This window comes from Zeugodacus cucurbitae, chromosome 5 (assembly GCF_028554725.1).
Source record: "Zeugodacus cucurbitae isolate PBARC_wt_2022May chromosome 5, idZeuCucr1.2, whole genome shotgun sequence".
Lineage (NCBI taxonomy): Eukaryota > Metazoa > Arthropoda > Insecta > Diptera > Tephritidae > Zeugodacus > Zeugodacus cucurbitae.
Window position 1 is genome coordinate 73,607,433 of NC_071670.1, and position 14,926 is coordinate 73,622,358.

The following is a 14,926-nucleotide window of genomic DNA, read 5'->3' on the forward strand; positions in this document are numbered from 1 at the left end:
ACAAAATGCCCAATAATTACCGTTAATTTGGAATGAAATGGAAAGAATCGTTTACCTGATAGAAAATAAACTTGGCTGCTTGTTCCCCATCCGGTAGACCAAGTTCCCTGTTCACTGAAAACAACCATCGACGCACACAAAGGCAAGTGCTCGATGCAGTGCTGTAGTTTTGCACATACAGCTGATGTGGAATCTCATGTGGCTGCAGTTTTCTTTCGAAATTATATTCAACAATCTCAAAAAGGTAAAAATATTGCTGTGTGTATGATGTTAGATTGGCACGTTGGACCAGAAGTTCCCATACTGCCTGCGCGTTTGCAGACTTTCGGACAGAGACAGTTGACACTTCATGATCAGGCAGCATTACTTTGATGTCCACTGGAGAAGCTGATATATCATCTTCGGAGTCAGTGAGAAAATCTTGAACAGCATCGCTTTCAGCGATCACGCGCACAGCGCACACTTTTTCCAAGTACTGCTCAAGGCCTCGTCGACGTGTATCCAATTGTTGCTCACTCAATTGGAATGGCCATTTTCCGGGCAGTTTTGGAAAATTAAAACCGGCGAATTCTTTCCGTAAAATGGAGTGAAGATTGGAAAACTCCCGATAACGGCGGGAACACAGTTGACGACCGGCCATATGAATATTGAATACGATGTATCGCTCTCCATTGCGATTCACAATGCTGTAATCTGGTATACTAAATACAGAAACGAGTGTGAAAGATTGGGCTTGTAGAATGAATAGATGCTAACATTACCTAATGGGTAACGATCGTTTATCAGAATAGTCAATATATGAGTAACCACTCTGATCTTCCTGAGGTTCAAGTCTCTCCGCTTCCTTTTAGATAAATTAAATGCAAAAGTAAAACTATATAATATGCACTCGTTTATGTATTACTCACTTGCTGTGTAACTGAAATTACAGTTAGAGTTAAACAATCTCCTCCCGACTTGATCAAATCAACGACTTGCTTATGTGTAGCTCCTTCTACGCTAACACCATTGCTGAAAAATTAACATAGTTTAATGATTTAATTAATTCCAAAAATACATCATTTTTATGAACGATGTTATCTCTCTTTATATGCATTTGTTTTTCTAAATACTAAAATTGCAAAGGTACAAGGACAACGGGATATTGATGGCAAGGCATACATAACTTCCCCATGCAATTAACATCTTTAAGATAGTTGGTAATCAATTTAATAGGATTTGAAAGGAATAAAATAACCATTTTTCTTCTGAACCGGTTGCAAACTCATAGTCTATGTTCGATGTAATTATAACAGTAAGCAGATTGTGTATTATCACATAAAGTCAGAGCAAAAAACTATTATAATAATTGGGATGCGTGTCTAAGAATAAATACTTGCAATTAAACATATACAATACACAACATATATTATATATTTGCATATGTTATCTGCCGTTGAATTGATTATAATGTACATACTATACTATATGTATATGTACATATATATATTACTGATAAAGCTAAAAGTCATATGCATCCAAAATTATTAACAATTTCGTTGCAAGATATAATATACCAAAATGAACACGTATGCATCTAATGCACGCATTTCCTTTGGTGATTGTGGACTTGAACGCATTTAAATTCGAAGAAAAATATAACTTAAAAATATAATTATTGTAAAAGCAATCAAATGCAATGATAGGAATTTAATTATTCAATCTATATGGGAATTGCTCTGAGTCCTTTTAATTATTTAGCTATTTAAAAATTTACATAAATCGCAACTAGTGCAATATCCTGCAGCATACTTGAAACTTAAACGAAATTTATGAATTATGACAGGTGTTCAGCTTAACACACAACAAATAACACAACCCTGTTTAAGTTTAATTAGTTGATTGGTCTATCACATGCAAATTCATCAAGGGGCGTAATAAAGCATATGAATTACACCCATTTACGCCACCACCAAACCATAATTTGAATTTTTGCAGTTAATTAAAATCCTTACGGATAGTTATAGCTTCGCATAGAAATTAATTTATGCATAAATGAATGCACAAATAATGTTCAAAAATTATATTGTTTGGGCTACTTACACCTCTAGAATGCGATCTCCTTTCTTTATTCCAGCCTTCTCTGCCGCCCCATTTTCCAGAACAGCACTCACATGTTGCAAAGGAGCATATAATTCCCCATTTATCGAACGAAGTTGCCCACCTTCAGAAACTTGTCCACGTACGTTGAAACCAAAGCCTAATATAAAAAAATCGATACAGTAGTTTTAGTCTTTTGCGTTTACGTTAATGTGTATGTGTTCTTAAGATTATCAGCATAGTATTGCACTTGAAAGTTCGATAATGTAATGCAACTGCTAACTTTGATTCAGAATAATATAAATTTAAAGTAATTTTATTTTTCTTGCCGTAATTACCTGTTTCCGTCTTATAAATATGTACCACTCGCGGACCACTTGGCGCTGCAGAGTCACTCCCAACTCCACCGCCGCTCATGTTAAATATTTAAACCTTCGTCTTTCTTCTTTTAGTTTTTATTAAAGAAGACGTCCGATATCTTAATAGAGGCTTTAGGGCTTGAATGAAGACCCTTAATCTAAGTAGATTCTTACTTAGGTCACAACCTAATGGTTGCCCTTTACTCAGGTTAACAAACACAAATAATTGATTTTCTAGATTTTCCACAGTATGAACTAGTTATTATTGAAATGTAGATGTATATGCACTTTTCACGTTTCAAGTTTTAATTACTGAAAAATGTTTTTAATTTTCACTTAGATACGAACGACACTATAATAAAACATAAAATACGAGGAAACACATATAGTGATTGCCACCTGACGCAATATAACCGCCCTGCCAGATTTTCGTAAAAGAATGTTGGGAATATTAATTATAGAATATTAACAGCTGAGTAAAATCTAGCTCACTAATTAAGAAGAAACTCAAAGGCGGATCAAACAACTGAATTTGCTGCAAAAATGGTACATTATTATTATAGTTATGCTAAATTAAAAATATATCCATTTGAAACAGTTGGAAACACTAGCTACAAATCATGATTCAATTAAATATAATGTACTAGAGCTACTTCGTACAGAGAATGTTTAATATTCGATCTCTACTTCGTAATCTACAAAATGTAATAGATTTTCGGTTTAATTGTTTTTGTTTAATATTTCTTCTCTTCTTCGTAATCATCCAGTAAAATGTAATAGATTTTCGGTTTAATTGTTTTTGTTAATTTTTGCTTTCAATTGAAGTTCTTGTTGAACGTTTCCAGAGAATGTCAAATATGGCGTTTCCAGAGAAAGTTACACATTTGTCTACAGCAAATCGTTTTTGAGTTAAAAATGACTAACAATGTAATAAATAGACAATCAACTAATAAATACTTATGAAATACTAACAAAATATGATAAGTAAGCCGATAAGTTGGGAATTTGTTAGAAACAAGATTATTAAACAATTGTGAGAGCAACCCTGATTGGAGTGCAAAGCGAGATTAGAAGTACTGGAGTCTTGTCAGATTTACACTCGTTCAAAATGGCGTCGGAAGATGTAAATTTTGTAAGTAAAATTCATGTTCCAATTGCATTTTTTACGCTTCGAAATATATGAATTAATATATAATAACAATTATCAAAGCTGGCGAAAGTGAAATTTTAATATAAAATGTGCCAAATCGTTATATTTCATGGACCTTTTGTAAATGAAAATTCTTGGAAAAGCTGTATCAGTAGATCTCCGATTTTCAGTTCGAAATTCCTCCACATACCGTCTCAATTATAGTAATAAGGTGCTTTTATTACTACAATGTACGTTTTATGGTTTGAATATTTATTTCATGTACATATATATGTGGATTTGATGTTCTTGGAAATTGTGTTGTAATGCTTGCACTTCCTGCAACTATTATTCCTACAAATTGTTTTGGAATTAGTGTAGTAGGAAAAAGGATAAATTAATTACACATGCACGTGTATGTGTATGTTTACAAGTGGTATTATCCGTATTTGTATATGCAAATGTATGGTAGCTGATTTTGCTTTTCATTTCCTATCTTCTTTTTTGTTTTCATTATGTTTCGTCATCCCTTTGGTGATTTCTAATATGATAGCAGCTGATATTAATTTCAATTCATCTAGTAAAATACGAAAAGGCAATTAGTTTATTTTATTTGTTTTTTTAAAAATATGGGTGTCAAGTAAATTAATTTTGTAACCAAAATTACTAATTTTCGTAATTAGAAATTTAGTAAAATATTTATTTACAAACAATAAAAAGTAATCAGTGCTTGCGTGGAATGAGAACTACACTAAAATCTGATTGAGCTAATCAGAAAATATATTACTGATTAGTTAAATGTATTTTGTAATTGTGCAAACTAACAGGCACAAAATATAATTGTATAGATTTGTTCATAACAATATCACAATTAAAATTAATTAAAATGTTTATAAAGAATATTAATGTTAATGTATTGGTTCAACTGTTAATTAAATTTTCGTTCCAAACACCTGAGACCAATGTACATATATTTTTTAATTTCAAGCAATGTAATATATTTTTTACTGGTGCTTCTTAAGACGAAGAAGTAGAAGTAGTTATTCTTATGCTACTCTGCTATTTTTAAACTGATATAAGAGGTACAAAGTTTCGCTAATAACGGTCAAGTGCCTTATACCGCATATGATATATGAATTTCCACTTATTCAGTGTGCAACAAGTTCTTGATTAAAAAAATATTCCTATATCCATTGTTAAAATTTTTTCAGAAAGTATTATATTTATTTCGCAATATTGCCAACATATCTTCGCAATTAAAATCAATTGAACTACAATGGAACGCGATAACACTTTCCATAGAAAGTAAATTACTACAATTACTTGGTTCATAGTGCCATATTTGAATAGCTCGGTTCTACAAGCGATGGAAATTTGTTTTCTTCCACACAATAAATGCCTTTGTGTTAATATCAGTTGTGCTTTCTTCCATCAGATAACTGAAGTGTTTCCTTATATCACGCTGCGGCAATGTTTTCTTCCTAATGCCAAAGTTGTATGTTGTTGGGTGTATCCCATAGAAATATTCTCGATACGAGAACATTATTAACTGGACGATAATTACCCCTTAGGTCTTTAGGATTTGTGCCCGGCTCAACCTAACGCTCACTAGTATAACCATAAATATAATGGATTATTAGTATAAACCATATGTATATATTTTCAAGAGAAAACGGCGTTACATTATTATCAGAAGAACTGGTAAATATACACACATATATATGCTAACAGAATGACTCAAGAGGAAACTATTCACAGCTCAGCAACAACGGCAATCAAGTAATGAATGCATTTTTACTTCTGTACGCCACCATCGTCTGGCCAGCGCAATCAGATTTTATCAATCCAATACACTGGAAATGGTTGTTTGTCTTCGCAGAACTCATCGTACATATATAGCCACGCAGCATTGGCGACTGCTGTGCTGTGGTTCCTCACTGAGAATTTTGCCGTCGAATTTTAGTCATGAATTTGCTTGCGTTTTGTAAACTCTTTAAATACGACTTATATTTAAAAATACAACATATTTATTACATCTAATTGTGAAACAAAAACATGAGAATGTTGTATTTACTGATACATAATAATATCACTCATGAGCAGTGTTTGCAGGTATTTTTCAAATCTTTATTTGAATATTTCCGAAAAAAGTGCTTATTATTAATTATACAGTTACAAGTGTTTCAATTGAAAAAGTGAAAGAAGGTCAAGAGCCTTTAGTTGAAAATTTCATTTACATATAAAGAAGTACAAGTGAAATATGGAAAGGCACCAGGGAGTTTAGATAATTTCAAACCGAATATTTCATTGACAATGATTCCTGTTTTACCCACTAAGCAAATCAAAATTAAAAACTTAATATCCTACTGTGCATATGGGCGAAAACTCTTAGTCATCATTTGTTTATTGTCAAACATAAATAGAATAATGCTAATAAACTTTTCTTACAATTATATTATTTATAATTTCTCAAAAAAAAAAAAAAAAATATTAAACATAGTTGTTTTGCTAGAACTCATGCATGACTGTCTCTCTAATTTGACTATGAAAACAATCAATCTTTTTAGACTGTGAAACAATTTATTGAACTATGTAATGGATCCTCATCAAGTGTTAGGCGAAATATATCACATACCACAGCGATCAAATTTCTCTACGCCCGAAAATTTGACGTACAAAGAGCTGTATCACTTTACGAGCAACATGAACAAATACGACTTCGAGAAGGCTTATACAACATAAATCCCGATTTGGAGCCGTTGTATTCGGAGTTAAAAACTGGAAAATTCACAATATTGGTAAGTGGTTATCAATGAAATTGTTGACAAAACACACACTCACAAACACAATTTTTTTATGTTATTACAGCCTTCCCGTGATGCCAATGGGGCGGCGATTGCTCTTTTCACAGCAAACAAACATAGTCCTCTAAGTGTTACGCATACGATAACATTGCAGGGAATTGTTTACCAACTCGATTGTGCACTGCAAGACACTGAAACTCAGAGGGCGGGTCTCATCTTCATCTATGATATGAGTGGTTCGAAGTATTCAAACTTTGACTATGACTTGTCACAAAAGATTTTAACATTGCTTAAGGTAAGATTTTTTAAACATCCTGAAAGTGATTCATAATGTTCTCGTATACAAATTTGATAAAGTTTTCCCAACATGTTTACCATATGTTTTGGATATACTATATACATAACCATATTTGTGTAAAGTGAGGATAACATTGTTACTCAGTTGTTATTACTATGTGGTGCAACCATCGATTGTTGTCCGATTTCGCCCACTTTAAATACTCAGTATTGTTTTTTAAAATACAAATTTAAAGATTCTTCTAAAGAAAAAGGATATTGAGTTGCAGGGTAAAACAAAAAAAAATATCAAACAAAAAGACACCGTCCAAACTTCATTAGCACCAAAAATATTAAAGGTTCAAGAAACATAAAAACTGTTCCATCTATGTATATACATATATTCATGCAATGCACCAATTTTTTTTTTACTATTACAATTTGTTATAAATCATAAATTTTTAAATTTAATTTTCCTGCTAACGCCTGCGATCTTGCAAAAATTTTAACTTCTCCAACACCTGTGTGTATATTGTGTATATACTCTATTTGATGAGAAAAGATAGTATGTTAATCTTTTCTCTTTGTGCTTGAAGAGCTAAAACGACAAAGATAAACAAAAACAAGTAAACAATAATAAAAGTGCGTTCAGCCATGGAGTGCCGAAATGCTTTTGCAACAAATATTTCATCCAAAAAACCAATGAAGGATTTTTCGGAAAAGTACTTTAATAATTGTTCGGAAAGTAAACTGATTTATTTGAGAAAAGTAAACTTTCATAATATGATTGCAATTAGCTAAATACAAGACGCTTTTTCATCATAGGGGGTATTTCGGTTTCCGTTTCCGATTTCCGTATAAAAATAAGAACGAACGACGAATAAAGAAAGGGCTGTCACTCCGTTTCCTACAAGCATTGATTTGCGCCGTCAGAACTCAGACTTGCCAATTTTTCGAAACTTCTGATCGCGCGAAACTTTTCTATTTCCGGTTTTTGGAAGAGACGTTACTCTCACTCTCTCTACTTGTACACCTAATAACCACGGCGATAAAAGCACAAATACATATATTTCGAATATTGCAAGTGCTCTTTGTATTGGTTTTTACTAAGAAAATTAAATCCAAATAACAAACGTTATTTACGGCAAAAGCTGGAAATGCGTGTGCACATATGTAGATATGATAGTTCCAATGAATATCGTTCACACACGTTATTATAACCTATCGAAGGGGCGAAATTCCGCAAATTGTAAAGGCAACGGGAAGCTACTCGTGAGCGAAGATGTGCTCATCAAGCAGCCGCTTACACTATTATATCGCATGAATTCCATAAACGTGCAAAAGTAACCTCTCCAGCTTTTTGGCGATCGCAATATGTATGTACATATGCATGTATGTATTGATATGTATGATCAGGTAACTATTAACATCACAATTATAATTATATGCAAAATTCATATATACCCATTTGTGCACACACATTAATGTTTGCGAATGTCTGTATGTACTTTCGAATTCATTTGTGTGGGACTTCAAAAGGTGGGAGAGTAATTACGTACATATTTACATGCTTACGAAGGCAGCGCCAAAAGTATCTGGTCTGAGAGGGAAAACAATAAAATGATTATAAAATTGGAAATGTCAATGTCGCTTGTTCGTGGTGACAAAAGCTACGCGTTTAACTACAAATATAAGAAACTTGAACCGTATATAAGTATAGAAGTTATAAGTAACAAACTGTTTACTTTGTTTGATACATTGATTTCAGGAATTGCAGGAGAATTGAGGTCGAGGGAAATTAATTTCATCATTTATTTTTTCTGAATCTTTTGCGATGCGTTAAGCCTCCATTTGTCGAATGAAACGGTATTTTATGTAACCATTCATATGGTGTTTATAAGTTGGTTCTAGTACTTCTTGGACCACCCTCGCATGTATTCATTTATATATGAATATACATACGTTTATAGATATGTACATATATAAATACCTATTACAAATAAATACATACATACCGTCGTGTGTGGAGGGAGATTTCAATGATAATAACAACAACGCCAACAGCGAGATTACGTGTGCGCGTGCGTCATATTAAACTCACTTTTCATTTGTTGCTTCTGCCGCCAAAGTTAGCTAAACTGTTGTTGCTATTGCCACTTTTGTGCTTTCTCATTATAATATATGAATATTATACAGACAAACATACCCATGTACGTGCACGCATACTCGATACTTTCGGGCTATCTCTTATTTTATTAAGTAATTCGCTATTTAGTGTACTTGTTCTAGTCGTCCGCTTAGCTTGGCTTAATTAATGTTACACGCGTGCAAAATAACGCTTCATATAATACGCATATAATATATGTAAATAAATAACTAAGTTTTCTGGTGTGCTCGATTGCTTTCGTCAACGTACACAATTACTTTAGAAAAGATATTTTACATAATTCGCGATATTCCGTCGAGCAGCGCTGGGAAGACAACAGTCGATGAAAGTAAAAAAGGAAAAGATTTAAAGTATTGAAAAAATATACTCGTGTACATATGTATATGTATGTATGTACATATGTGCACATATAAATAAGTGTGTATTTACGTATAGAAAATTTCTTTCGTGTTGTCATTTGTTGAGACGTAGAATTTGACGTTCGTGCTTTTGGATTTTTAATTTACATCTTAAATTCTACGTTATCGGTTTAAAAATTGTCTGTACGTTCCTCGGTGTAGTGAAAATCGTGTTAATAAATGAAATTTGGTGGCGCAAAAATTGTATTTTTGGCAAAAGAAAAATAAAGAAAGTTCAGAAGAACACACATTGGCACTATATAAACAATTCTGAATCACACAAGTTGGCTAAAAGTAATCCAAACAATCTGAAAAGCTCATATTGGTCGACGTGAAACTATTGTCGACAAACCTAATAAATTAGTATTGTTAGCGTTGTGTCCATAAGTATCAACCCGATTTCATACGACTTCAATTGAATTCACTGCATTGGTAAGACTTCCAATAAGACTTTCGGCATTTTTTCGGCAATAAACAAAGTAGTTAAAAAGTCGGATATGAAGTATTTCTATTTGTTGACGGTACACACATATGTATAAACAAATGTGGTCATTCAATAGTCGTCTCCCCATACATGCGTATGTATGACAAGCGCGGTTGGTAGCAAGTTATTTTCATAAGCAAGTTAAAAGCTTCAATCAGACACCGGAAGAGGGGACACCATATTTGCTTAAGAATCTCCATTAAAATATGATTGCTATGCGTACCAACGTATTTGTAACTAGATATGTAATTACATACTACATACATATACATACACTGAATATAAAGCGAATATCCAAGCAAGTTGATATGTAAATACATACGTACATGCATACAGACAGGTTCATATTAATTTTTCATAATGATGTACTTTGCTTCTGTTCGCACCGTTATTTTGGTTTCCTCAAGTCGGAATAGCGGACACAAATAAATGTTGAAGTGGTTATCCTGGTAATCAACTGACCGAATGCATATTATTGCTCACTTTCATTTCGCTCCAAAAAGCGAAAACAGAGTAGTCCAATTTTCCTATGGCTTTGCGGCGAGACAACATTTCAAAAGTTGCAACACAACGGAGGCAACTGTATCTGCGGCGAGAAGAGTTCGAGAACACGAAAATAGGAAAGCTAAATGACCTAGCAACCCCCGAACTGCAGCACTGCACTGCACGCTTTAACCCTCGCATATCGTAAGCGAATTGTACGAACGTACGAGTCTCTTTTAGGCGCTCGCGCAATGTGCACCACTCGATAATGAGAGGAATATGCCAATTTTTGGGGTTGGCTTTGTTTGTATTGGATACGAGAGGATGGGCTGAGAAAAGTCAGTCTGCACTAACATAACAGTGAATATAGCGAAATATCGCAACAGACGAGCGTATTTTTTCTTGGGCAACTGTTTATCATCAACGTTTTTCTATTTAACCAATGCGAATAGGTGCGATTTTCTACGAATTAAATGTTTATAATAAGCTAAATAATTTTTGCGAATCGTACACACATACATGTGTACATGTGATGATTAAATTGTGCAAAGTGGAATGTTTTTGACGTAGCCGAAATAGATGGAAATTCAACCCCTTCTCTGTATCTGCCATCAAAAAGTGTATTCGCAAGAAAAGCTCTTAAATATTGTCTTTATAGAAGAAAATGAAAAAACCGCAAATTTAAATAAAAAATGGAAATGTATTTTATAAATTGAAAAATATAACGGTTCCAGTGATTTTTCTATGTTTGTCAAAGTCCATATGAACACTTTGCAGTGGGAAAGCTACATATATACATATAGATTCGGCCATTGAAAATGTTGCTGCTGTACACTAAGCGGGAACAGTGTTAACAAAACAAACAAAAAGACACTCTTCGAAATATACAAATGTACATATATAAATACCAGATCAATATTTTCGTATTTCGTACATTCTTTTGGAAAAAGATTAAATGCGTTTTGCCATTTTCTATTGTATAGTTAAAATTTGTGCTTTTTTCTGCTTTCGTATTATTGTTGGACGTATGTATATATGTACGTACATATGTACATAAGTCGATCGTGAGTTCGAATACCAAATCCATAATGAAATGTCTCAATGTGGAAAGATTTGTAAACTCGACTTGAGGCTACTATACTTTGCGCTTTTGTAGCAAATCCATTATCTCGCCTATTTTTCTGAGTACTTTGTCACATATATAAATACAAAAAATAATTTTTAAGCGCTTCCAGCAAATTCGTACAAAATATTGTAGAAAATGGACGTTATTATATTTATAAATAGAATACTTGATAGGCTGGATCACAGCGCCGCCAATGTGCCACAGTGTGCAGGCATACATAATTTATAGACACCTATGTTTGACTGTCTCAACTCTTTACCTTTTCAAGCCATACTTTAATTATTCTTTTCCATAATCGTTTTTTTTTTCTTTTTCATTACTCTTTGAGTCAAATTCGCTTTTGACTAGTTCATGTATTGTACGTATTGTCGAAGAATGACTACGTAGGAACATATGTATGTGGGCGTTGAAGGAAAACTAAATCAATTGTTGTTTTTCGGAACAAGTGGTTTTTATTGCGTCGCGGCAACGAATGTATGTATGCATGTGTGTACATGTACTCGTCAAGAGAACAAGCATAATGTATATGGCTTGGCGCTGCGTTTAGTATACGCCGTGACATCTAGTGTACCAAGTGTGTGTTGTTTTGGGGATTTTCTTTAAGAAAACATCATCAGAAATTTATTAACAGAATTCCATTTCATTGACAATTGTTGATTTCGCAGAATTACAGTTTAGCAAGCATTTGCTAGATGGAATGCATCGGAACCTTGGTGCAGTAGCGCTAACAATAAGTCACGAATGTTTTCATGAGAAGCGAACTCAGCATTTTTCATATGTAAATACTAACTTGAACACATTAACATTTGGTTAATTGGAAAATCTCTAATTGTATCGCCACAAGGTCGCACATGTACACACGTTCGCGATTACTTATTGGCACTTAAACACGTACGAAATGCAGTTACGTACAACTTTTTACCGTTTAATCAGATGCTGAACATTTTTGTCGCGCTTATTTCGAAAACAATCAGGTGCAGGCATTTTCCTATAATGCATACATATATACATACATACAAGCATATTTAAATTCATATACATATACCTATGTATGGGCATTCTTCATTCATGCAATCCTTATATAATTCGATTTGATTTCTTTGTCATTCACTTTTGCCATACATTTCGCGGACTCGTACTATATCTGTAACCAGAATAGATTTTCACAACCTCCATACATATCGTACATACTTTCCAATTGTGACAATCTGAACTTAATGCTTGAAACGCTACAAATCGCCTTTGCTTGTATCCGCTTCGGAATGTAGCTTAATTAATGATTTTGTTTCGTTTTTGCAGGGTGGCTATCCAGCTCGCTTGAAAAAGGTATTAATTGTGACGGCTCCACTGTGGTTCAAAGCACCGTTCAAAATTCTGCGACTGTTTGTGCGGGAGAAGTTGCGTGAACGCGTCTTTACTGTGTCTGTGCCGACGTTGGGCCTTCACGTGCCTCTGAAAGCATTGCCCCTGCATCTTGGCGGAGCATTGGAAATCGATCACGACACATGGTTGCAACAGTGCCGCAAATCGATGACGAATCGTGAAGACGAACTGCTCGCCAATATTGAGCAAGTAGCTTTCAACCGAAGCAACACAATCAACGCAACCACCAATAGCAACATTGTGAACAGTTCAGTTACCATTGTTGGGGATATTGATAGCAACGTTAACAGCAACATAAATAATACGACCACAGCCGCATTAACGAACGAAGACTACGGCCGACGCTTGTTGGGTGGCGAGGAGCCCAACGAAAATATCACAATAAACAGTCTGTGCGCGGTCATAGCCACATCGGCAACCGCTTTAAACCAAGGTAATAGTAATTCGACGTCATTACTAGCTGTGTGCAACCAAATTGACACCGAGTCGGGGGTGGTTGCGGCGACGACGACGACGGCGACGGCATCAGTGGAAACAGCAGTCGGTGTACCAGTGCCGAACGGACTAGAGGCCAGTGGAGTTCAAGGTTCCGTAGCTTTGGCGAATGGTGTAGCTGTTCCATCGACAGTTACCAGCAACGCCAGTTCGAACGGCTCATCTGTCCTAAGTGAGTTGTGGTCGGAGAATCCGCCAAGTAGTGCGTCGTCGGGGTTTAGTGATGACGACAGCCTGGCTGGGCAAGAGGGAGACCCTAAAACAATTGAACAAATTGTTCAAATGGTAAAGGAGCAGGGGCGAAAAGGTCTGGTGAAAGAATATGCCGACATTCGGAATCGGGCGCCCGATGGAACCTTCGTTTACGCAAGGTTTGTTGACCCGAACTAAGGATGTAAAAAAATAAATAATTTTAATAATGCGTTCCATTTTTATTACAGAATGCGGAATAACTTGACCAAAAATCGCTACACGGATGTTCTTTGCTACGATCACAGTAGGGTTGTATTGTCCAGGGAGGAGGGTGAGGACTATATAAACGCCAATTTCGTCGACGGCTACAAACAAAAGAATGCCTATATTTCTACACAAGGTAAGCGACCCATTCGACCATACTCTATTCAGATTAAGTATATTTGAGATAACATTTGCCAATATGACATTACAATAATAATACATTTTTTCATTGGATTCTAGGTCCATTACCGAAAACTTCGCAAGATTTTTGGCGTATGATATGGGAACAACATTGTTTGGTTGTTGTGATGACAACACGGGTCATGGAGCGTGGTCGAGTCAAATGTGGCCAATACTGGGAACCGACTGAGAATAGTTCCTTAGAATTCGGAAACTTCCATGTGCGAACACTTAGTATAGAAATAAATGAAGATTATACAGTAGCATCATTAGAATTGAAAAATCTTAAGGTAAGTCACTATATTTGGAACTTCTCTGTTTTTACAATAAGCACAAGAGACATTTTGACTTCTCTCTTTCTCTTCTATTTCAGACTGACGAAATTAGAAATGTTTCACATTGGCAATTCACAAGTTGGCCCGATTATGGTGTGCCGAGCTCTGCGATGGCCATGCTAAATTTTCTTCAGAAAGTGCGAGAAAAACAAGCATCTATGGTGAAAGCATTGGGCGACACATGGGCCGGGCATCCACGGGGACCGCCTATCGTGGTACATTGCAGTGCGGGCATTGGTCGAACAGGTGAGAACAAATCACAAAAATAAGCTAAATTAAATCGCTCTATTGAATGAAATCTCTGCAATTACCTTCCACAGGCACGTTTATAACATTGGATATATGCATATCGCGTTTAGAAGATGTTGGAACGGCTGACATTCGTGGGACTGTGGAGAAAATTCGTTCACAGCGTGCCTACTCTATACAAATGCCCGATCAATATGTGTTTTGCCATCTGGCCCTTATTGAGTACGCAGTTTCGCGTGGTATGCTGAATTCGGTAGATTTAACTGGGTTCGATGATCGCGGCGAGGATTCAGACTAAAAAGTATTCTACTTGAAGCTCATAGGAAATAAATTCTCAACCGAAAGCTCTGCATTCGGTTCTGTATTGACGAAATGGTTAGGGCGTTTTGTAGAAAATAGTGATGTAGCACATAATAATTGAAAACAGAATCGAAATAGAAAATGATGCCGAAACTTTCTTAAGAACATTAGCTCGTATTTACTTTATTAAATTTTTGTTGTTTCATTTCGTTTCATTTTAGAG

The 14,926-nt window shown here is 34.9% G+C and overlaps 2 protein-coding genes across 3 annotated transcripts in view; one reads left to right on the forward strand and one right to left on the reverse strand.

The window, feature by feature from the left end:
- The window catches only part of Snx27_0 (sorting nexin-27), an 11,055-nt gene extending 8,242 nt beyond the window's left edge, over positions 1-2,813 (reverse strand). Inside the window, exons 1-5 of the mRNA XM_011185060.3 lie at positions 2,418-2,813; positions 2,083-2,239; positions 909-1,011; positions 762-844; positions 56-701 (exon numbers count right to left, since the gene is read on the reverse strand). Coding sequence (XP_011183362.1) covers positions 56-701; positions 762-844; positions 909-1,011; positions 2,083-2,239; positions 2,418-2,496 — 1,068 coding nt within the window. The 5' untranslated portion in view covers positions 2,497-2,813. The remainder of the gene's footprint in view (positions 1-55; positions 702-761; positions 845-908; positions 1,012-2,082; positions 2,240-2,417) is intronic.
- Positions 2,814-3,281: 468 nt separating this feature from the next.
- Ptpn9_1 (tyrosine-protein phosphatase non-receptor type 9) lies at positions 3,282-14,870 on the forward strand. 2 transcript variants are annotated; one of them, XM_011185062.3, is made up of 8 exons: positions 3,282-3,570; positions 6,135-6,365; positions 6,436-6,666; positions 12,605-13,554; positions 13,624-13,775; positions 13,880-14,109; positions 14,193-14,400; positions 14,475-14,870. In XM_011185062.3, the coding sequence occupies exons 1-8, from the start codon at positions 3,547-3,549 to the stop codon at positions 14,699-14,701; spliced, it is 2,253 nt and encodes a 750-aa protein (XP_011183364.2). In that variant the 5' UTR covers positions 3,282-3,546; the 3' UTR covers positions 14,702-14,870. The 2 variants fall into 2 exon arrangements, with proteins under 2 accessions (XP_011183364.2, XP_054087931.1); XM_054231956.1 differs by lacking the exon at positions 3,282-3,570 and adding an exon at positions 5,512-5,679.
- The last annotated feature ends 56 nt before the right edge of the window (positions 14,871-14,926 follow it).

Excerpts from the sequence above, each read along its gene's own strand:
- Ptpn9_1 (XM_054231956.1), top strand. The coding sequence starts at position 5,623 with ATGAGAATGTTGTATTTACTGATACATAATAATATCACTCATGAGCAG. Across the intron at positions 6,667-12,604 it reads AGATTTTAACATTGCTTAAG|GGTGGCTATCCAGCTCGCTT; the intron begins GTAAGATTTTTT and ends TCGTTTTTGCAG. Across the intron at positions 14,401-14,474 it reads TGCGGGCATTGGTCGAACAG|GCACGTTTATAACATTGGAT; the intron begins GTGAGAACAAAT and ends TACCTTCCACAG.